The sequence below is a fragment of the Channa argus genome, chromosome 19, assembly GCF_033026475.1.
Source record: "Channa argus isolate prfri chromosome 19, Channa argus male v1.0, whole genome shotgun sequence".
NCBI lineage: Eukaryota > Metazoa > Chordata > Actinopteri > Anabantiformes > Channidae > Channa > Channa argus.
The window spans coordinates 20,506,272-20,530,451 of record NC_090215.1 but is presented as its reverse complement, the minus strand read 5'-3'; the positions used below and the strand labels follow the sequence as shown (position 1 = coordinate 20,530,451).

Genomic DNA, 24,180 nt, shown 5'->3' with positions numbered 1-24,180 from the left:
AGAAGTGTAAATTTAGCCAAAGTAGACCTTCTATTACAAAATAACTAATAACTAGATCTATGGAAATGAATTTCCTCCAGTAAAAAGACAAAAATGAAACAAAAACATTTGTCATTAATGGTAATTCAGAATCTTTAGATAAAACATCAGCTTCCCTCACTTTCAGTCCAGGTTTACTGTGATATCAGTGAGGTGTGTTAGTTGTGGAAGTTGTGATGTTGTTGGCTGTGGTTGTAGTTAGGAGGAGGTCAAATGTTCATGTTCATGTTTTATCTCAACATGTCAACTCTGTATTTCCAAATTTGGACTTATCAATATTATTTTTATCAGGCTAAATTGTACATTTAGACCTTGTGACTGTTCAAAGAGGTCTTATTTATCCCTGACGTGTCCCCAATAGAAAATATTTCCCACCCCATTGCGAATTTAATGCAGGAGCCCTGGGTGCAGGCAGAGGAGTGAGGGTGTTGCTTTGGAAATCATCAAACTGTATGAGTAGAAATGGTATTGTCTCATCCTGTACTTCCTTTGAAACTATGTTGATCTACCTCCCAGCCTTGTCACAGTAACATTAGCTGGTATATTAAGCAACAGTGTTAGTGTCAGAAACCCCCCTGTTTTTCATGGACTAATGCTCTGAGCCACAGATACCTCAGTTTACTGCTGGACGAGGGTCTGCTGAAGCTTGTATCTGTTTCTGTGGTTCTTCTCTGTGATGAAGCACAGGCCTCACAGCTCAACTAAAAGCTAACATGATTTCATTTACAAGGACAAACGTCTGTGCAGCTTTCCACAAATGATGCGGACTCTGGAGGAACCCAATAAGACATTAATAGCTTTTCAGTGGAAAAACATCAAGCCCTGTGTGGTGAGATGAATCAGTTGGTCGACAACAAACTGTTTGGTTTGTGCTGCTTTGAGGAAACACTGGCTATTTTATAATATGAAAAGACCAGTGGAGGGAAAAATACTCTGTTCTGTTACTAAGGTAAAAGGTTTCATTACCAGTGTAGAAATACTCTGTTACAGGTAAAACTTTACTGAAAAAAGTAAAAAAGCATGAGTATCAAAATATACTTAGAGTTGTCCAACAAATGTAGACTTAGTACTAATAATACTGGTTACTGTAATATGTAATAATTATATTTGTTTCAGAATAAAATATTATTGAATTATAATTATTACATTAATGTGTAAACATCACTGATGTTGCAGCTCATTTATGCACTGAGCAGCTGCTTCATCCCTAATGATCCATCAGTATTTATGAGTTCATTAGATTTTATTTTAACAAATAAAAAAGCTGTCAGATACATAAAGTAGAAGAAAAACTACAATTTTTCCTTTTGAACTATAGTTCAGTTCAGAATTTACGTGTTCATATACAGTTGTGTTGTCAGTTTGTCTTCAGAAGATTTCTAATTCTATACAGTAGTTGGCCTTGGAAAGAAGAGTAGTTATTGATTTTCTTATAAACAAGTGACCACTTACAAGTTTTGCAACTCTTCAAAAACAAACAGTTTTGAAAGAAACAATATTAAGGTTAAATACTAAATTATGAAGAAACAGCTCTGATGATGCTCTCATGGCCCTTAAGCAGGATTTAATGTGACAACATTGGAATATGGTTAATATGAACGATTTAGGCGTATGATACATTCTTAAATGTACTAGTAGAATTCTAGGACAAAGACTGACTTATAATAAGTTCAAGATAAGAAAAGATCATTTGAAAAAAAATTAAAAAACCTTGTGTTACAGTGGTTTTACAAAAGTCTTGTAAATAGAAAAATATGTTATACAGAATTTTTAAAAGAAGAACTGAGGATTTTGAAAGGAAATATAAAAATAAATTTAATTATAAAGGAAGTATTATAAGGTTTTCAGATACCAAATTTCAAAAAAGAAGAAGATATGTTCTAATGTTCTGGCCCCCACATTCATTTTAAATAGGGTGGCCAAAACATTAGAACCAAGTCTTCTTATAATGCTCTACAGTATGACGCCACAAAAAACAGATCTACTTCAGCATTACTTGATTTTACAGGAAATACGTCAAATGCAACAGAAAACAGTGAATGTATTTTGGCAGCATTTATTGATGTTAAAGCTCTTAATAACTTTTAATAGCATTGATCATTACTGTAAAACTTGGAGACATGGTATTAGAGGGATTGCACATTATTGCATTAAAGGGTCCTTTTGATAATAGATGACAATATGTTTAATTAAATAAGTATTCCTCAAAATTAATGAATATAACTTGTAGGATCCCACAAGTCTGATTCTTGGGTCCTTTATTATTTATTTTGTATATAAATGAAATGTGTGATGTTTCCAGAGCGACAGATTGTTTTCTGTTTGATGATGACTGAACATGTTTTTGATATTGGCACAAATGTTGAACAGCTTTTGGAGATAGTAGAGGGAGGAGTAGTGTGAATGATAAAAAAAAAAATAAAAAGTAAGAAGAAATCTTAAAAACAGATGTGTTTCAGTGGAATAAGCTCAGTTATGACTTGAAGATGTGACCCACTTGTTAAATTTAAAGGAATCATAAAAGAACTGACTTAACGAGTACAATGTAGTTAAGATAAGATAAGGATTTCAAACAGAAAGAGGATGTTAGGTTAGTTTGGTGAGGGTAGTTAATTTGAGGAATTGTAAATTCAGTCTGAGTGCAATTAGTGAGAAATGTTAAAGAATCTGTAGCTTCTACTTATACACTTGTTGGTTGAAGCATTTTAAAATGACACTGTGATTTTTAAAAATCAAAAGTAAAAAATATCTGAAGGTATCAATAAAGTCAAATCCAGGTGGAGGTGGAGGAGGTGGTTGAGTGTGGAGCAGAAGCAGTGGAGGAGTCCACAGAGACTGTGTAGAAGGACAGAGCAGCAGCAGAGCAGATCCAGATCCACTGCTGATCCTCAGTCAGATCCAGAGGATCACACAGGGATGATGGTGGACTTGACATTGTGTCTGACAGTGGAGCTGTTCTCAGAGCAGTTCAGACTGCAGCACTGAGAGTCATCTCCACTTCTTCTGATTCCTCTGTCAGTCACTGCTGGATGAAGCTCTCCTCTCCACTCTACCTCCCAGTAACATGGTCCAGTCAGAGCCTCTCTGCACACAACATGCTGCTGCTGCAACATCTGCATCATCTGGACACACACACGATACTGGTTATTCTCAGGTTTATTCCTCCCACCTCTTCCATCTGTAGAGAGAATGAGATAGAACAGAGGAGATCAATGATGTTTCCAGAGACTCACTTCATCATCTGTCAGTCAGCAGAGGTTCTGGTCTGTACAAAGACCACATGGTTACTAAATGTAACCATGGTTCTTTGATTTGCAGGCTTCAGTCAGACTGATCTTAGAGCTGTGACAAAGATGAAACTGATCAATAATTTAGTGTTGAAATCAGATCAGATTTGATGAATGAGGACCACTGTCCTCATTGACAGTCGTCTTCACATCAACTCCAACACATGATCACAACAAGCTTCTGGCTGATCTGATTGGCTGACTGTTCTCTTTGTCTCTGTCTTTCTGTCAAATCCTGAATCCTGTCCCCTTTCTCCTCACAGCCTCACTGAGTACAAGACTGGTGAAAGCAGCATGGACTGACTCCAACCATCTACTGACCTCAGAGTCTCCAGTCTACAGTGTGGACTCTCGACAAGATAAGACAGAAGCTTCACTTCTGAATCCTGCAGATCATTATCACTCAGGTCCAGGTCTCTCAGATGGGAGGGGTTGGACTTCAGAGCTGAGAGCAGAAAATTACAGCTCAGCTTCGACAAACTGCAGCGGCTTAACCTGAATAAAGAATAAAACTAAATTTATAATGATTATCTTAATCTTAAAAAGTGCAGCTCAACTTTTCTTTTCCACAGTCACTGGACTAAACCTCTAAAGACGAAAACTGATTTTAAGATCTTCAGTGTGGATCAGTATAATTTCAGCCTTATGTCTGTAGTTTAGTGTCACCACATCTTTCACATCATATTAATCTCAGCAAACAACTAAAACATGGAGTCTGACCTCAGAGTCTCCAGTCTACAGTGTGGACTCTCCAGAAAACCACACAGCAGCTTCACTCCTGAATCCTGCAGGTTATTGAAACTCAGGTTCAGTTCTCTCAGATGGGAGGGGTTGGACTTCAGAGCTGAGACCAGAGAATCACAACTGATCTTTGACAAACTGCAGCTCCACAATCTGAGAATAAAACATGTATGATTACTGAAAACATTGGAATATTTAATAAACAGACATCAGTCACACAAATTACTAATATAAATAAAAGTTGTTTTTATTGTTATGAAGCTTATTTCAGCTTTAAGCTTTCTATTCATTTGTGATAAACATTAATGTAAAATATAACAAACTCTGCACATGTTTTCAGTTTATTAAGAAAACATTTGTGAGAAATATGAGTCACTGGAGTGAAAGATTAATTTCAGTGAACAAACATTTTAAATTAACTATTATTATTTGAAATTATTTGAAATCAACTGAAGCTGAATAATTTATGGTTATTCTAATGATAAAATAAGAAAAATTAAACCTTTGAATTTAAAAAAAATATTTCAGTAGTGGACTAAACAAACAAATCTATAACAGAATCGGTCAGTGAACTGCATTAATGTATTTTTTTATTGTCAAATAATCTGTATTGTTGTTTAAAAAATAAGTCATGAGGGGAAATCTTAATGCTAAAATATTAGACAATAGACTTAACCAATAAAGAAGGAAAGTGGCTTTAATATTAGGTGCTAATTGTGGATCAGCTTAACATCAAACATAATACATCATATTAATCTCAGCACAGAACAAAAAAAAAAATGGTGTCTGACCTCAGAGTCTCCAGTTTACAGTGTGGACTCTCCAGAAAACCACACAGCAGCTTCACTCCTGAATCCTGGAGGTTGTTTCCTCTCAGGTCCAGTTCTCTCAGATGGGAGGGGTTGGACTTCAGAGCTGAGACCAGAGAATCACAGCTGATCTCTGACAAACTGCAGTAAATACATCTGAATAAAGAATCAAAGATGTAAGTTTAGAAACAAAGTTCCTGTTTGAAACCATCAATATTTCATCATCTGATCAGAGCTGAGATCAGGATTTTCTCTCAGGGTTCTTCAACAATATATTTGTGTCTTTCTTCTTCTTCATGTGGACATTCCATGTTGTCTTTGTGAAGACAGACAGTGAAATGTTAGTGTCTAAACTCTGCTAAACACAAGCTTCAACCTCTTGTCTGCTCTTAATGATCAAACCTTCAAACTAAGGTTTTTCTGTGTCTGTCTTCCAACACTGGACAGAGACAGAGAGGAGGAACTTTGTCCTCATACATTTGAAATGCCACTATAGTGGATCTCACAGCACAGCTGCTGTCATTCACCTGGATTTGGTTTCATGTGAACAGAGAATGTAGTGATTGGACAAAGATCCAGTTTGTCTGCAGCAACACTTTGGTCGTCGTCAACACATATTTGTCCTCCCTGCTCTCTCATCTGTCTCTTACATGTCTTCACATATGCTTTAGTATCTACTCTGATGGAGGACGGAGCAAACTATTTCCCATATGATCTAAAGCTGTCAATCATCTCCTGTTGCACTTGATAGTAGTTGTGGAATGTTTGGAGGATTTCTTTCCTTTTCTCTGCTGCTCCTCTCTACATTTATTTCACTCAAATCAAACAGGATCAACTGTCTCTGCTTCTTGACACAGTTGGCAGTTGGATGCTTCTTCATTAGCTTCAGGCAATAGTGACTTTAATTAAAATGGTGTCTGACCTCAGAGTCTCCAGTTTACAGTGTGGACTCTCCAGAATACCACACAGCAGCTTCACTCCTGAATCCTGCAGGTTCCTGTTTCCACTCAGGTCCAGTTCTCTTAGATGGGAGGGGTTGGACTTCAGAGCTGAGACCAGAGAATCACAGCTGATCTCTGACAAACTGCAGCGACTCAATCTAAATAAAGAATCAAAGATATGGATCAAATCATTAGTAATCAATCAGATATGTCCTAATGTCATAATCCCTGCCCTGTACTATTTTGATTTTGTTTTCTGGCCCCCTCTGCCCCCTGATGTACTCACTCTCAGACCCTTTCCTGCGTCATCCTTACATCTGTTCCCTGTCTTGCTCTTGTTCTCACTCTTGCTTCTCCCCCACTTTGACTCTCAAGGTTTACTTCCTGTTTCCCGACTTTTATTTTGTAGTAGTTACCGTTTTCCACTTTCACTTTATTTATATAGCACCAATTCACAACAAAGTCATCTCAAGGCACTTTACAGAATAAAGTCAAGACTATAAAGATGTATAGAGAGAACCCAACAACCCCCCCTTGAATAAGCCCTAGACAACAATGGAGTTGACCATGGACCATGGACCGGCTACAAGTCGAAGTGTCCTTGGGCAAGACACTGAACCCCAAGTTGCTCCCGGTGGGTCAGGTGAGCACCTTGCACGCCATCGGTGTGTGAGTGTGTGTGTGAATGGATGAATGAACATTGTAAAGCACTTTGGATAAAAGCACTATATAAGCATTTACCATTTAATGGGAAGCCAATGGAGAGAAGCTAGTGAAGGTGAAATATGATCTCTTGGTAAATTCATTTAGCATTTAGAATTTTTAGGGCGTTACTGGGGCAATTACAGTAGTGCAACCTAGAAGTAACAAATGTATACACTAGTTTTTCAGTTTTTCATTTGCCAGCCTAATTTTGACAATGTTCTGTAGGTAGAAAAATAATGTCCTAGGTATTTGTTTCATGTGCAAGGCAAAGGACAAATCCTGGTCAAAGATAACCCCAATGTTTCTCACAGCAGTACTGGAAGCCAAAGTTATACCATCTAAAGTAACTATATTGCTGGACATCATTTTTGTCATATTTTTAGGTCCAAATACAATAATTTCATTTTAGTCTGAACTAAGATGTAGAAAATTAAAGGATATCCAGGACTTTTAGGAATGCTTGTGTGGCTCCACAAAGAATTGTGTAAGCTAGATATCAAACATAAAACGACCTACATCTGAACATTTGCTTCCCGGCAGGGAACCCATGGGAAACAGTACAGTAATTAGTCTCAAGGACTGTAAAGACATGGAAAACAGAAGGATAAGTGAGAAGAACTTGCTAAATAGACTCTGTATGTATGTTCTGTAAGGTTGATTTACATTGAGTCATTCCTTTATCCTTTGTGTGAATTCAGCTGCTTAGCTGTTAAAAGACCCATAACCTGTGAAAGGGGGTCAATCTGATTGGCCCACTGTTGAGTGTAGTCCTGTCCTGCTGCATGTTTCTCCATTTTGATAATTAAATTCACCATAACTATTCACTTGAGTTGCTTTTTGCCTCTTAAAATTCCCTTACAATTTTTGCTATGGTGTTTTGAAGTTTGACACATTTTTAAGATCTGGTTTCACAGATAAATATAGCTGGGTATCATTGGCATAGTTGTGGAAGTTTATGGAATGTTTCCTAATAATGTTGCCTAGCGGTTACACAGAGTGAAAAGTATTGGTCCTAACACAGAGCCCTGTGGCACTCCATAGCTAACTTTTTAACTTTTTAGCTAACAAATTGGAATCTGTCTGACACGTAGGATTTAAACCAATGCAGTGCAGTCCCTTTATGTCAGGGTCTTGTTGCACTTCCTGTCCCTGGACTTTTATTTTGTGGCCCCTTTTCCTTACTTCCTATCCTTGGTTCTTTTCCCCAGCTTTGCCCTCGTTGTCCCTCATTGTTTGCACCTGTTCCACCCTCTATTTAAGTTCAGTCTTCCCTTCACTCCCCTGCCAGATCCTCGTCATTGTTAATGTGGCCTCTGCCATCGTGGTTACTGTCTTCCTCGTTGTCATTATTATCCTCACCAACCCCACAGTAGACTCTGGACTTTTGGTAAAGCCTGAAACTTATGTTTCTTGAACTCTTAGGAGATCTGGACTCTAGCATCTTGGACTTTGGTATCCTGGACTGTGTTTCCTGTGTGGTTTTGGTCTGAGGGTTGCCTTTTGTTTAATTCAGTATTTTGGTCTAGTCCCTAGTTTTCTCCGTTTGTTTTATCCTGGTTTTTTCATGTTTAGGTTTGCTCGTGTGCTCTTCGGTTTGCCAGTGCTTTATGTTGAGTTTGTTTGTGACTGCCTCCCCTTAGTCCTTGTGTGTATGTGCTCCCCCAACTCTGTTACTTTGGTATTGTTCCCTTCCAGTGTGTTTAAGTTGTGCTCCGTTTTACTTTATTCATTATTACGTGTTATCCTTTGTTCAGTAGTTCGTCAATTGATATTTCTTAGTCCCCTTAGCCTTACCCTTGTGTTTACCCGCTTTAGTGGTTTAACATTTATCTGTGCCTTATTTATTCAGTAGCCTGTTAGTTCTTTCATTTCCAAGTCTAACTTGTCCCCTGAGCCTTAGCTGTGTTTATTCTGGTAATTCTGTTCCCCTATTGTTTTCAAGTTAACTCCTTTCGTGTGCTGGTCCTGTTCACCATTTACATCTCTGTCAATAAAAGCCCCTTATTTGCGATCCCTCTTACAGTCTCTTCACTTGGGTCCTCCCTTAACCTAAACGTGACACTTTAAGCCCAAATCCATGTTCCAGTCTTTGCAATAAAATGTTGTATACAATGGTGTCAAATGCAGTACTAAGGTCTAAAAGAGTATATATACATATCCATTATCTGAAGCCAAGAGAAGATCATTGTTAAATTTTACCAGTGCTGATCCTAACTGGAAATCTTCAGACAGGTTATTCCTGTACAGGTAGTCACATAATTGCTTTGCAAATACTTTTTCAAGGATTTTGGAGATAAACGGGAGCTTGGATATTGGTCTATAGTTGGTTCAAAACAAGGGTTTTTAAGTAGCAGTTTGATTAAAGCAACTTTATAGGTTTTTGGTACATAGCAAGTTTCTAAAGATAGATTGATCAAATCTAATGTGAACGTGTCTAACATGTCTGCTCTTAGTCAGCCTGGCTACAGTACTGAAGAGAAACCGGGGAGTTGTTCTTATTGTCCTTTACTAGTGATGAATAATATGCTGCTCTGGCATTACAGAGGGCTTTTATATACATTGTTTTAACTGTTTTTCCAGGCTAACCGGGATTCTTCTAAATTAGTCAAACGCCACTTCCTTTCTAACTTTCGTGACACCTGCTTTTAGCTGCGCATTTGTAAATTGTACCATGGAGGTTTGGCTCCTCTGATTCACTGCTTTCTTTTTTAGAGGAGCAACAGTATCTAGTATTATACACATTGAGGCTGTGGAATCATCAACTAGATAATCAACTCGTACCGGAGTAAAATAAAGGCTGATACTCTCTATTGAATTGACACATGGTGATTAAAATGATTAAATTTGTTTACTTTATTTGTTTTGGGTTAATTTACATTTTGGAAAAAAACTATTTAATCGAATAATGAATTAATTTCGTTTTCTTTTGTTGCGGTAGGATGTTTTTCTAGGAGGTTTGAAATTTTCTCCCCTATGTCACTGACAGTGGCTCCAGGAAAGCAAAAAGTTTTAGCTGATCTATGTAATGATGGAGTCGCCAATAATCAGCATGGCTGGACCGAGAAGTGCGCCGAGGAACCGCATGTGGATGCCTCTCTGGAGGCGTGTTGGTGGTGGCACGTCTGGTCTAGAATAGCGAGGACCTGAATGTCTGTGGTGCAGTGAGGTGCTCTGACTGTGGGAAGTGGCAACCAGTGGGGGCCGTGCCTCTGGCATATCACGTAGCAGGCAGTTGGAGGAAACCGGTGCTTGGGAAGTCGGGCTTTCCAGCTCCTTAAGCACAGCTGGATGGACTGTTCCAGCATGGTAGACCGGTTGACTAGATTAGGTGCGGCAGGTGTCATCTTCTTTTAGCCGGGATCCAGGCCTCCTGTGTCAGCAGTGTGGAATAGGCCCATATCAGGGCAGGCCATTGGTTGTCTGACAGGGGGTCCAACAGAAGACCGCGGGTTGGCACTGTGTCTCCAGCAGAGGTTACAGAGCGAGAGCACAGTAGAGTGACATCAAGGTCCTGGGACACTGAAGAAACAGCCGGGTGGATAGAGACTGTTTCGTGTATGTAGCTCGAGGTATTTAGGGAGGTGGGAGGTGGGAGGTGCTTCGCCTGGGCAGTGGTAAAGATGGAAAACTCCAAAATAAGTAGTTTTTCTTAGTTCGTTTTCTAAATGTCTGATGGTCTTTTGCAGGTGCGTGAAAACTTGTAAGCAGTTTGCACAAACTGCCATTGACAAACTACGGACATGATGTCAAATCGGTGAAGCCCTTCTTGTCCTTTACTCATTTCAGCCACTTCACACACCTCATAAATGTCTCCCTCTGTTCGGACTTACGCGTGTGCACCTCTGATTTGTGTCCACTTTTGACCTTTGGGTTACTTACTTTACTGTTTTCTCTATGTACACACAGTTTATCATCCTGTGTATTTCATTCCTAAGTGACCTGTGTAGGTCAAGTCTAGCTTGTCTAGTTTTCTTTTGTTGTGCTCAGATCTAGATCCTTTGGTTTGTTAGTCTTAGTGGGGAGTTAGTTCATGTTTATCTCTGAGTTCTTTTACATCTGCTCATATGTAGTTCTTCCTATTCTCTCAGCTTTTTACATTTCCTTGGTTTGTTGCTTTATTTGTTGTGTTTCTCTTGCCTTGCTCATGTGAGTTTCTCTAGTTCACCTGGCCATGGTATTTTACCTGACTTTGGCTCCGCACCTTTTGGGTTTGTTTGTCCTGCAGTCTAGTCATTAGTTCAGCTCAGTTCTGTCCTCCCTCCAAGAGTGAGTTTTATATAGCTTCCTCCACACCTTGTGTTCTTATAAATAAATGTTTTATTCAGCACAACTTTCTTAGTTAGGTCCACCTTCATACACATCACACCTAATCAATGGTGTTTCCTCTAAAATGAGTAAAGTGACTTTGTCCTTGTGTTATTGTGGATCATCATACACCTATTCATGTCAGGTGTGTAACTAATAATAATTATAATGTCCAACATATTGGATTCAAAAAGGTACTGTTCTCGCTAATCGCAATGTCTTTACACAAAGCGACTTCATTGTCTAACAGGAAGCATCATGCACAGATGTGAATGGACACAAATCAGACCCCACTAACATCCCTGTCATCTAATAATTACATTTCTATGCAACTAAACTGTAAACGTAATTACATTTTTGAATCGAAAGTAATGAGTTCTGAAGCTCCACATGTACTAAAAGAGTGAGTTATCACAAAGTGGCAATCAAACACATTTTGTGTAAAGTGAAGTTGCATTCCTCTCCATTATGTAGCCCTTGATGTTTCTCTAACCCTAACCAACTTCTGTAAATACTTAGATAAGGCTGTTAGTTAGTCTGACAAATTGGATTTTGTACTGCAAGATTGGATATTTTGGTGGATAAAAATTCACTGTTGCTGGAAGAATTGCGTCAATATGTTTTTTATGCAACATGTTTGCAACTATCTATTTATGTTAAATGTCACTATGTTCATGGAAACCGAAAGTTGTTGGTGGTTACATTCCTCAGAAAAATGTATTTGTGTTTGCAGTTTAGTTATTTTAGAAAGGTAATTTTCAGGAGACAGGGTTGGTACTCAAGATACTTCACACATCTCTGATGTGTTAATGTCAGATTTACAGTGTCTGTGTATGTGTCTGTTCATATAGTTTAATATAAAATATACTACTCCTTAAATTTTCCTTAACCTAATTTTTTGATTTATACATCTGTCACACACATTTATAAACTTTTATAACCATTAAAAACTTAATTTCCGCAGTTTTCTTACACACATTTTCTCTATTGATTTCAAACTAAATTTAAAGCATCAATGTTGTTGAGACACACATACATTTTCATTGCTAAGCTGATGACTCCCAGTTATATCTATCATTGTTCAGACATTTGAAATGGAAAATGCATTAAATACATGCATGAAAACACTGACCTCAGAGTCTCCAGTTTACAGTTTGAACTCTCCAATCCAACAGACAGCAGCTTCACCCCTGAATCCTGCAGAGTGTTTCTACTTAGGTTCAGTTCTGTCAGATGGGAGGGGTTGGACTTCATAGCTGAGGCCACAACTTCACAGTGAGTGTCTGATAGTCCACAGTCAGAAAGTCTGTCATTACAAAAAATATAATGTTTAAAACATGTTAAAATTGGATACTTTTATGATTAAAAAGGTTTTACAGCATGTTGCATCTGATGTTTTCTAATGTGACCTCAGTCTGAACAGTCAGGCCACATTGCATCCAACTTTGACATCGCGTACAGCCTACAACATTATACAGTTGTCTATGTATGCATATTATTAGCCATATATGCTAGTAGCTAACCCATTTTGAATCCCCTGCTAGCTGCTGCCTTTCTGTGTGGAGTTTGCATGTTCTCCCTGTGCTTGTGTGGGTTTCCTCTGGTTGCCCTGGTTTCCTCCTAGAGTCCAAAGACATGTATGTTAGGTTAATTGATTTTCTCTAACCCTAACCAACTGCTGTGAATACTTAGATAAGGCTGTAGTCTGACAAACTGGATTTTGTACTGCAAGACAAAATTCACTGTTGCTGAAAGAATTGCATCAATATGTTTAGTATGCAACATGTTTGCAACTATCTATTTATGTTAAATGTCACTATGTTCATGGAAACCGAAAGCTGGTGGTTACATTCCTCAGAAAAATGTATTTGTGTTTGCAGTTTAGTTATTTTTGGAAAGATAATTTTTAGGAGACAGGGTTGTTACTCAAGATACTTCACACATCTCTGATCTGTTAATGTCAGATTTACAGTGTCTGTGTATGTGTCTGTTCATATAGTTTAATATTAAATATACTACTCCATAAATTTTTTTCAGTTTCTTTAACATCATTTTTTGGATTTATAGATCTGTCACACACATTTCTAAACTTTTATAACTATTAAAATTTAAAGAGATAAATGTTGTTCAGACATACATACATTTTCATTGCTATGTTGATGACACCCAGTTATATCCATCAACGGAACCATTTGAAAAAAAAAATCAATTAACCAAACTTCAAGCATGCCTACATGACATAGAGTCCTGGATGTCCTACAATTTCAGTTCAGATTCGAGAAGCAGACACCCTCTCTACTTTTAAGTCTAGGCTTAGAATCTTCCTCTTTGATAAAGCTTATAGTTAGTTATAGTTATGCTGCTATAGGCTTAGACTGCTGGGGGACCCACCCCCCAATGCACTGAGCTCCTTTCCTCCTCTTGACCATCTCTCTCCTCTCCTCTCACCCCGCAATTAACTTTGTCTTCTTTCTCCCTTTCTGTCTCCCTCTCTCTCCCTTTCTGCAGGTGTCCCCAGCTTTTGAGCTGTGTCTTTTCCAGTGGTGAAACAGTATCAAGTTTACAAAAATGAGCACTTTCAAGCTCATAGGGCAGGGCTACTTTATAAAAACGCTCAATTTTCACAATGTCTATCTCAAGATGAAATGTCTGGTGAAAACCAGTTACTAAAGAAGTGAATGTATTATGAACCATTTAAATAGTTGATGTTCTCTGAACACCACGCTCTTCCATCACACCACATCTGCTGCTTGTCCCCACTTGAGCAGTGCCCCCAAGTAAAGAAATGCAATGGACATAAACAGCAGAAGAAACTGGAAGACATTAGTATTCAAATGAAGGAGAACAGTATGGCAAAGGTGCAGGAATTTAATGCTGAATTTAATGATTAAAAACTGTAGGTGAAACTTCTGAAGTAGGAAATAACAGTCCTGATGAAAGAGAATGCAGAGTTAAAACAATGGTGGAAGAAGCAAGGAAGATGTGTTAGAAGATGGAACCTGAGAACAACGGGCATGAAACAAATAACTGAAATCAGAAATGAAGTGATTCACCTTGTCAAAAAAGTGGCCCCACTATTGGCACTAAGCATGTGATAGTGGACACTGTTCATTACATTAGCAAGGAAGACAAGAAGAAAAATCACAAGGTGATTATCCAGTAAAATACTATTGTAGTGATGATCAATCAGCAAAATTATTATACAACAAAACTAGAAATCCTGAAAGGAGTATTGAGTTTACATTTCTAAATTGGACAGTTCATCTTATTCTGCTGAGGACTATTTGTTGATCTTAATAAACCTCATATTCTTTATGCTAAACTAGCACTTGAAGAACTGTGTGATTCTGAAATCAGCCACAGTGGATTTGCACATTGATTTGGCACAATTTTTCACACTTCCTGCTGCAAGCCTCCCTTTTCACAGCGCTTAGGAGCAGTGCTCAGACATACACTGGACAGCTAGGGTGGGGTGGTTTAGGGGTTCGGTGTCATCCCCAACATGTACACATTTATACCGTGGAGAGTTAGGTCATGAACCGCCGTCCCTACGCTTGAAAGGCAGCCACTCTATCAACTAAGCCAGCTTCTGAATGACTGAACACCCCTTATTCAGGTACCATGCAGGGATATTTTGGGGGGGGGGATGCAGAGAAGGACCAGTATTTCTCTGGAATAAAAAAACTCCACTACCTTAGAACAACTTTAGCAGAAGGAGCATTGAATGTAATTTACTATGTGACCATATGTGAAATGTCTGATAAACTGGTTGTTTGAAATAATAGATACATTTTGTACTGGAGAAAAAGCCTTTAATTACCATGAGTGGATGGAGAAAGGTACTGTATTTGGTCTGTTTTGCACTTCATGAGTTCTCATAGAAATATCTTAGTCACACAGATTTGTAAAACATGTAATGGTGTATTTTCCAATGCCTACTCCAAGAATCTAATTTGAAAAAAAAAGAATTTAAAGACAAGAATGTAAAAGTAAATTTGAGTAGAATTCTTTAGCATGAAAAATACAACCACTAAAGAGGGAACATGCGCAGATACCTCTCCCTCCCTATATTGCTAAAATGAAAAGAGAGTCATTTCAGAATGTTAAATGATATTTACCCATGAAATGAACTATTTGAATGTGGACAAAAATAATGTTTTGTGAAATTAGTATTAAAATCTTGGAGCATGTTATTGCATGTATTCAAACACATTGTTGGAAGAATTTCAGATTTGTCAGATAAGGACTCCATATCACCTTTTCTGTAAAACTAGGAGTCTTAATAGAGGAAAGGAAACTGGAAATGTTTTTCAATTGTTTAAAATTTGAGCCAAACAACATATTTACGGGTGTCGAGTTATGAATGAGACCATGGTTTTCAATCTTTGTGAAGAAAAGACTACATTATAAGAAAGCCTTGAAATATGTAAAATCAAAAGAAGTTCAGAATATCTAATATTTCTTCTATGGATGCGTGATTAGCTCAACTGAATGTTGCAACTTGATGTTCCCTTTTTACTGTATTGCCACAGCCAGATAGTTCAGATTTTAGATGTAGCTATAAGCTGTAAAATGTAAAAATGTACAGAAGAGTTCTCAGAGTAAAACAGCTGAGAAGCTGGTTTGCGTGACAGCCTCAAGGTCTGTTAGCTCCAAGATATTAGAATAAACATGTTTATATCTAAACAATAATAAAATGAAATTATAGAAACTTAGTGCAGACACTGTGTCCACTGTAAAGAACTCAGACATCAGTAAATAACATATTGACTGTGAAAACTGTTTCAACAGAAACTGTACAGACCAGTTCTATTCTGCTCTGCTGGAATGTACTAAAACAGCACAAAAATAATTTTGCCTTATTAAAAATAAAGCTATTTAATCTAGTAGCAAAAAAATAAGACAGACTGACCACTTTTTAATATGTTGTCTGTTGTGGACATAAATCAAGTGATGATGACTTGGAGAAACCACAACTATTAAAGTCCTCATTGTCAGCAATACAAGAAACTGGACTTAAAATAAAATAGAATTTGTGTAATATTAATTAATTGTGTGTGTGTTTAAAGTGTAAATGTTTTATGTTGAAGATTCATTTTTATGCTATTTAAAACTATTAATGATCACATCTGGACTTACTGAGCCTTTCTGCAGTTCCTCACAGCTGGGATCAGTCTCCATCGTCCCTCCTCTGATGTGTTGTACTTCTTCAGGTCCAACTCATCCAGAACCTCCTCTGACATCTGCAGCATGTCAGCCAGAGCTGAGCAGTTGATCAAAGAAAGATTCTTCATTGATCTGTTCTCTGACTTCAGGAACTCTTGGATCTCCTGATGTACTGAGTGGTCCTTCATCTCCATCAGACAGTGGAAGATGTTGATACTTTTGTCGGGAGACATTTCATCACTGTTCATCTCCTTCAGGTTGCTGATGATTCTCTGAATGATTTCTGGACTGTTGTCTGTCTGACCCAGCAGACCTCCTAAGAGTTTCTGGTTGGACTCCAGAGAGAGGCCATGAAGGAAGCGGACAAACAGGTCAAGGTGGCCATTTTGACTTTGGAGGGATTTCTCTGTGGTTCTGTACAAGAAGTCAGCTAGAGGAGGGTAATTATCATTGACAAAGTCATTGCCATAATCATCAGTAAATGAACTGTGATCATCATCTACCAGGAATTCCTCCAGTACCTTTCTCTCCCTGTTGGTGTAACATTGGAAGAAGTAAACTGCAGCCAGAAACTCCTGGATGCTCAGATGAACAAAGCAGTAGACTGTTTTCTGGAAGATCACACTCTCTCTTTTGAAGATCTCTGTACAAACTCCTGAGTAAACCAAGGCCTCTGTGACACCAAGACCACACTGCTGCAGGTCTTCTTGGTAGAACATGATGTTTCCTTTCTCCAGATGTTCAAATGCCAGCCTCCCCAGCTTCATAAGAACTTCCCTGTCAGCCTCCATCAGCTCCTGTGGACTGGTCTCATGTCCCCCATCATACTTGTTCTTCTTCCTCTTGGACTGAACCAGCAGGAAGTGTGAGTACATGTCAGTCAGGGTCTTGGGCAGCTCTCCTCTCTGCTCTGTGGTCAACATGTGCTCCAGAACTGTAGCAGTGATCCAGCAGAAAACTGGGATGTGACACATGATGTGGAGGCTCCTGGATGTCTTGATGTGGGAGATGATTCTGCTGGACAGCTCTTCATCACTGAACCTCCTCCTAAGGTACTCCTCCTTCTGGGCGTCAGTGAAGCCTCTTACTTCTGTTACCCTGTCGACACATGTAGGAGGGATCTGATTTGCTGCTGCAGGTCTGGAAGTTATCCAGACCAGAGCCGACGTAAGCAGATTCCCCTTGATGAGGTTTGTCAACAGCACGTCGACTGATGACGTCTGCGTGACATCAGACACAACCTCACTGTTGTTGAAATCCAGTGAACGTCTGCTTTCATCCAGGCCGTCAAAGATGAACAAAAGTTTACAGACAGCCAGCTGCTCTGCTGTGACCTTCTGTAATGTTGGATGGAAAACATGGAGCAGCGTGAGAAGACTGTACTGCTCATCTTTGATCAAGTTCAGCTCCCTGAACGAAAGCAGAACCAGGACACTGACATCTTGGTTTTCCAAGCCCTCTGCCCAGTCCAGACTGAACTTCTGCACTGAGAAGGTTTTTCCAGCACCAGCGAAGCCGTTGGTCAGAACCACTCTGATGTGTCTCTGTTGGTCAGGTAAGGCATTAAAGATGTTGTGGACCTTGATTGGAGTGTCATGGAGGGTCTTCATCTTGGAAGCTGTCTCAAGCTGCATCACCTCATGTTGGGTATTAACCTCTTCACTCTGTCCCTCTGTGATGTAGAGCTCAGTGTAGATCCAGTTGAGGAGGGTTCCACTTCCAGTTTCATCACTTCCTTCAGTCACACATTCACATCTCCTCCTCAGACTGATCTTATGTTCATCTAAAACCTCCTGCAGACCAACATCTGATGAAAGATCAGAAGCTATTTGAGAATGAAGAATTCTCTGGTGGAATCTGGTGACTCTGGTCATTTTCATTTTAAACACAAAAAGTCAGTATACAATCTTACAATGTACTGTTCTGGATCTCTTACCACACTGGGGACAGGATGAGTCTCCTGATGAACCAGACTGGTCCCTGTATGAGTTGATGCACTTTCTGCAGAACCAGTGTCCACAGCTGGTAGAGACTGGATCCTTCAGGACGTTCTGACACAAAGCACAGGAGGACAGCTGCTCCTCCACAGAAACATCACTTTTCGTCTTCTCTCTGTAAAATATTTGTTTATAAGTAAAATAATTTGTTGGTTGCTGATGAAAAACCTCTAGATGTGTCTAGACTCAGAAGGCCGTCCATAACCTTGCCCCTCTGTACCATGCCCACCTCCTCTATATTACCCTACCCACCCGTACCCTCAGATCTTCACCATCTATCCGACTCACTGTCCCGTCTGCTTACCTTCAGCATTTAGTTGCTCTGCCCCCCAACTATGGAATCCCCTCCCCCCTGACCTTTGTAATATCATTTCACTCCCACACTAGCAATCGTAGCTGAAAATGTATCTGTTCAGGCTTTCATACTCTCTATGAGTGGTTAGCCTGCATAGATATCTGTACAGATGACTTTGATGGTTGATACTGCAACAGTTGTCCGTGTCATCTTTTATTGTAATTCTTTTATTTTGCTTTTATCTGTTTGGTGACCTTTACGGTTGGTTGGACTTTTATTGTATTTTATTCTTTTATTTTGCTACACCTATATATAATGTGTATTATTACAGTGACTTCGACATCAGGACAAATACGTATGAAGATTTTGTTCAAGTGTAAATTCTTACATGAAGGTTGGTGTTTTATTACAGAAACACAATCAGTAGTTTGCACATATAAAATCCAGACTAAATCAAATAAAATAAAATAAATATACAGTAACTAAAACGTCAAATTGTGAAAATTTGATGTGACTTAAAAGTTCTCTTCCCGTAAAGTGTCCACAGACAATGTCAAACACCACTTACAGTCGAACATGAGACTAAACTAGATTCTATGACAGTGAAATAATAACAATAATAATTTAAAACTTACGATGTGTTCCCCATGTTTGTCCATCCAGAGCACCAATCAGTCTTCTGGTGGAATGTCTTCAGAAGAAAATCTTTTCCTCTATTAATTTACTTTATCTAAATGTTCAAAAGTGGAAAAGTTCTGTTAGACATTTTGTATTATTGATTACAATATAATGATGTTATATAATTTTGAAGAAAGATATATATGATATTACTAAATTATTTTAGAATCAGCCTGGTGAAGTGTTAATCTCAGGGTCTACCACAAAACACACGTATCTACATTCATTTTAACCAAAACCTGCTGTAAAAATATTATTATTATATTTTTTCCACTTTAAAGAACCCAGCAACTTTAGCCTGAAATATACATATGAAATATTGATTATATTTTTTTGCCAATTTGTTTTTCATTTTATTTTTTATTATTTTCTGCTTGTAGGGGCGGCTGTAGCTCAGTTGGTAAAGGCAGTCGTCCACAGACAACAGGGTGAGTGGTTCGATCCCCAGCCCTGGCTATAGGTCAAAGTGTCCCTGGGCAAGACACTGAACCCCTAACAGTCCATTCCCCTCCCCAGTTGTGCAGTGCTGGTCCAAGCCCGGTAGAAATTGGGGAGGGTTGTGTCAAGAAGGACATGCAAGGTAAAAAAACTGCCAAATCAATGTGGGGACAATGATCCCCTGTGGTGACCCTGGACTCACGGGATAAACCGAAAGGACAAAAAAATGGAAAAAAAAAATTTTCTGCTTATTCTGAGTCAGGTCAGTTGCAACAGGTTTTCCAAGGCTTTCCATTCATCCTTCTCCCCAGCAACATTTTTCCAGTTCTTGTGGCGGGATTCGGAGGCATTCCCAGGCTGGATGGGAGATATAATCCCTCCAACATTGTTCTGGAACTACCACGGGGTCTTCCACCAGTTGGGGGTGCCTGGAAGATTTCCACCAGGTCGCCCAGCAGGTGACCATCAACTGCAGATCAACTGATCCTTTCAACCCAAAAGGGCACTGATACTATTCCAAGTTACCATTAGATGTCAGAACTCCGCATCTCTTCTCAGGAAACTCATTTCAGCTGCTTATACTTGGGATTGTATTCTTTCAGTCATGACCCTAAACTCCATAGGTGTAGGTTGGAACATAGATTGATTGGTAAATTGAGAGCTGTGACTTGCAGCTTAGCTTCTGGTTTGGTTTGGTACAAAGTCTGCATTACTGCTGATACCGCACCAATCTGTCTGTCAATCTCACGAACCATTTTACCCTCACTCCTGGACAAGACCCTAAGATACCTAAACTCCTTCACTTGGGGTAGCATCTTTAGCATCGACTTTATTTTGGAGTGATTGGACATTGGGACTTTGGCGTAGGACGATAAAGCAGTTGTCCAGAAATCTCACAGTTGTTGGTTCAATCCGACCAAATGTCGAAGTGTCCTTGAGCAACACACTGAACCCCAAATTAGTTGTTCCTTGTGAGAATTGGCCAAAGCCAACAGGTCAATCCAAAAGGATAGGTTAAATAATACAATAATACAGGGTGGTTTAAAAGAAAGGTTAAAACTATCAAGATTATGGTTTAAAACTCTTTTAAAAAACCCTCACTAAAATCAGTTTAAGACCCACTCTTCCCCAAAAATAAAAATAAAAGGCCAGTAGCCCAAAATGAAATCCTAACATGCAGGCATTAGTTCATGTTAAGAAAAGTCTGGGATCCAAAAATGGCATTTTCAATGGCTTTCAAACACAGCCAAAATGGCTTGAAAATAAAAAACTGAATGGCACAAAATGTCCCTAGGATCACTTGAGGATTAATATAATTGGGACTTCATATTTACATTAGTGCAACATATCATCATTATGTTAGAAAACAAGTGTGGGTGTGTATTTCCTACAAAAACATATGTGATTGCAGTTTACTAGTATACAAACTGTAAATGTATGTTTGTACTGGTCACGATGAACCAGTAACTAACTGACTGTGAGCTGTGAGATACCACACACACACACACACACACACACACACATCATGTCTTACTATACTGATGAAGACATTCTTGACATGATGCATTCCCTAGGCTAAAATCAACCATCACAACTAATTAAGTAACCCTAAAACCAAGTCCTAACCTTCAGACAGGTCTTTCAAATTGTGCAGTGCCCAAAATTTCCCCACAACAATGGTATCAAAACAAACTTTGTCAATAAAAGGAAACACACACACACACATTTTTCTCAATGTCTCCATACAAACAGCAGTAGACAGTGTGTGCTGTGTCCTCCACAGTCCATAGGGATAAACTGACTCAGAAACTTTGACAGTAAAATAATAATAATGTTGGATTAACACTCACCCTGTCTCAGTCTTCACTTGTCCTCCTTCTGCTCTGTGGACACAAAATGGAGGCTGAACTAACGGAACACTTTCACTTTCAGTTGCTCCTCCTCCTCTAAGTTTACGTAAGAATTTCATTGTACAGGGAAACATGCGTTCTATCTGTGCATATGACAATAAACACTTTGAATAAACACTTTGAATTGAACGGAAAATCATGTCTCCTGATGAAAAACAGTATTTAACACTCACCCTGTCTCAGACTTCACGTGTCCTCCTCCTGTTCTGCTGACGAACTCTGAACTTTGTGGATTTTGTCTTATGCTGCGTTTGAGGCACATGGGAGATTGGAATTCCAAGTGTCTCTGGGCAAGACACTTGGGGTGGGGTGGGGGTGTACATCAGAAAGGGCATCCGGCGTAAAAACAGTGCCAAATCAAAATGCAGACAATGATCCACTGTGGCGACACTGAACTCACAGAATAAGCAGCAGTTCAACGACTCACGACAGAAATATAACAATCATCACGTCTGACTGAATGTAACTTGTTTCCATGTGCAGGGTCAGCAGAGCTTCTGTGTATCAGACAGATTATGGATAAAAAGGACAAGCAATGGAGAATAAAACAGGCTGTTACACATAATAATATACAGTAATTCAGTCTGAGTTTACAAATACAGTTTAAATGACATTTACTGATATGGTCTTTTCTTTTTTGTCCTTTCAGCTTATTCTGTGAGTTCATAACTAAATAAACTGACAAAATCCACATAAAGCCAGCAGGTGATTAACTAATTAATTAAAGATTAGCTGTGAGGCACATCATTAAATACACATTTCAAAATGAATTTTTTTTTTTGCTTACACATTTGTACAGTTTGAAATAGTTGAAACAAAGTTTTAATTTGATTAAACAGAGCAGGAACAAAGCTTTGCAATTAGGAAAATTAGATTTACATGTAATATGGCTGATGCACGGTGGAGATAGCAAAGAAACCTTTACATTGTTGACGCTTCCACATTAAGTCAGTTACAGAAAACACAAGTCCAGTTAATGGTTCCCTCAAATCTTGTAATATAATGCTAAAGGGGTCAAATCTGTGACTCAGCTTAAAAGATATTTCTAATGTTTGAATTATAATCATATGTTTGTGGGATAATGACCAAACTTTTTTCCAAAAAACACATTCACATTATGGTGGAAATTTGTGCAGATTGCTCAGCTTTTATTTTTTGTAAAGTATTAAAGTCACTTCAGATGGGTCAGGAATGTCCAACAGGAGGAAACAGCTAGAGGAAGAGTTTTCTTTACCTTTAGGAAGCACGGTCCATTCAGAATTGTTCCAAAAACCACCGAATATTTCTCAGGCCTAACAGGAAAACCCAAAGCACTGACTCAACAGCACGATTCTGTTTTCTAACCTGTTCTGGGAAAATAAAAACGTACTCTTGTAAAATATTTAACAACTGTTTCATATGAAACATTTCTGGGAGAGACTTTGTGTTTTTAGAGTTTTAAAGTTTTCATAACAACAGATTTTTCTCAAGTCTCAGCTCCTGTTGTTTTAGATATTGAGCCCAGACAAACAAATGTAGGAAAGATATGTTTTCCAGTCACTTCAACAATAAAGAGACTGTCACTGTTCCGCGTGTCATGTCACACTGCATAGCACATTTTTTGCACTGATTTCTGTTTATAAATTTAGTTGGAAATCACATAAAACTTATATCAAGTAACAATGTCAGTTACAGTATTCTATAAAGTTAAAGATGTGTTACAAGTAAATTTTGGTTTGTGGGTTTGGGGAAATGTATATAAAAGCAAACACAAATTCCAGCTTTATTTTTCAAAAAAGAGCAGTGTGATGAATTTTTAGGTGAGATTATCTGGCACTAACCAGTCCACTGGACTTTATTCTGTAAAGTGCCCTGAGATGACTTTGTTGTGAATTGGTGCTATATAAATAAAGTGGAATTGAAATGAAAATCAGTTCTAAGGTAATGGCTGTAAACTTTCTAGACTTTGATTAAAAGTCAAAATACTTTAAATTATGAACAATATCTGTAACAACTTAATGACAGGAAAACAAAATCTGTTCACAATGAGACATAAGACATGATATGGGAGTAGTGTGTATGTTAAAAAATAAAAACTAAGAAGAAATCTTAAAAACAGGTGTTTCAGTGGAGTTAATGTGTGGAATAAGCTCAGTTATGACTTGAAGATGTGACTTGTTAATTTTAAAGGAATCATAAAAGAACTGACTTAACGAGTACAATGTAGTTAAGATAAGATAAGGATTTCAAACAGAAAGAGGATGTTAGGTTAGTTTGGTGAGGGGGGTTAATTTGAGGGATTGTAAATTCAGTGCAATTAGTGAGAAATGTTAAAGAATCTGTAGCTTCTACTTATACACTTGTTGGTTGAAGCATTTTAAAATGACACTGTGATTTTTAAAAATGAAAAGTAAAAAGATCTGAAGGAATCAATAAAGTCAAATCCAGGTGGAGGTGGAGGAGCAGAAGCAGTGGAGGAGTCTCAGTGTGTCTGCAGAGACTGTGTAGAAGGACAGAGGAGCAGCAGAGCAGATCCAGATCCACTGCTGATCCTCTGTCAGATCCAGAGGATCACACAGGGATGATGGTGGACTTGACATTGTGTCTGACAGTGGAGCTGTTCTCAGAGCAGTTCAGACTGCAGCACCGACAGTCTGCAGAGTGCTGCAACATCTGGATCATCAGGACACAGGTCATGCATTCTACACACATGGTCACGTTGAATCTATTATCCTCACCACTTCCACCTGTAGAGAGAATGAGAGAGAACAGAGGAGATTAATGAGTGTTTCCAGAGACTCACTTCATCATCTGTCAGTCAGTGGTGCAGAATCTGGTATAAAGAGCAGCAGGGAATTGTTCCCCCGTTGGTCTCTGAACAGAGTATGTG

At 38.6% G+C, this 24,180-nt stretch overlaps 2 protein-coding genes across 8 annotated transcripts in view; both read right to left on the bottom strand.

The window, feature by feature from the left end:
* LOC137104360 (protein NLRC3-like) overlaps positions 1-24,180 on the bottom strand; it is a 111,968-nt gene that overhangs the window by 77,364 nt on the left and 10,424 nt on the right. For 4 of the 7 annotated variants that reach the window (XM_067485401.1, XM_067485402.1, XM_067485408.1 and 1 more), the window contains exon 12: positions 22,433-24,037. In XM_067485401.1, coding sequence (XP_067341502.1) covers positions 24,025-24,037 — 13 coding nt within the window. In that variant the 3' untranslated portion in view covers positions 22,433-24,024. Of the gene's footprint in view, positions 1-4,046; positions 4,221-4,858; positions 5,033-5,798; positions 5,976-22,432; positions 24,038-24,180 lie in introns of those variants that run through there. The other 3 variants (XM_067485388.1, XM_067485389.1, XM_067485390.1) reach the window with 1 other exon arrangement.
* LOC137104366 (NLR family CARD domain-containing protein 3-like) lies at positions 11,991-22,287 on the bottom strand. The gene is made up of 7 exons (XM_067485415.1): positions 21,485-22,287; positions 21,252-21,284; positions 18,921-19,015; positions 17,930-18,105; positions 15,967-17,818; positions 12,351-12,447; positions 11,991-12,133 (listed from the first exon to the last, which is right to left on the bottom strand). Exons 3-7 carry the CDS (start codon positions 18,932-18,934, stop codon positions 12,125-12,127), a joined length of 2,148 nt encoding a protein of 715 aa, XP_067341516.1. The 5' UTR covers positions 18,935-19,015; positions 21,252-21,284; positions 21,485-22,287; the 3' UTR covers positions 11,991-12,124.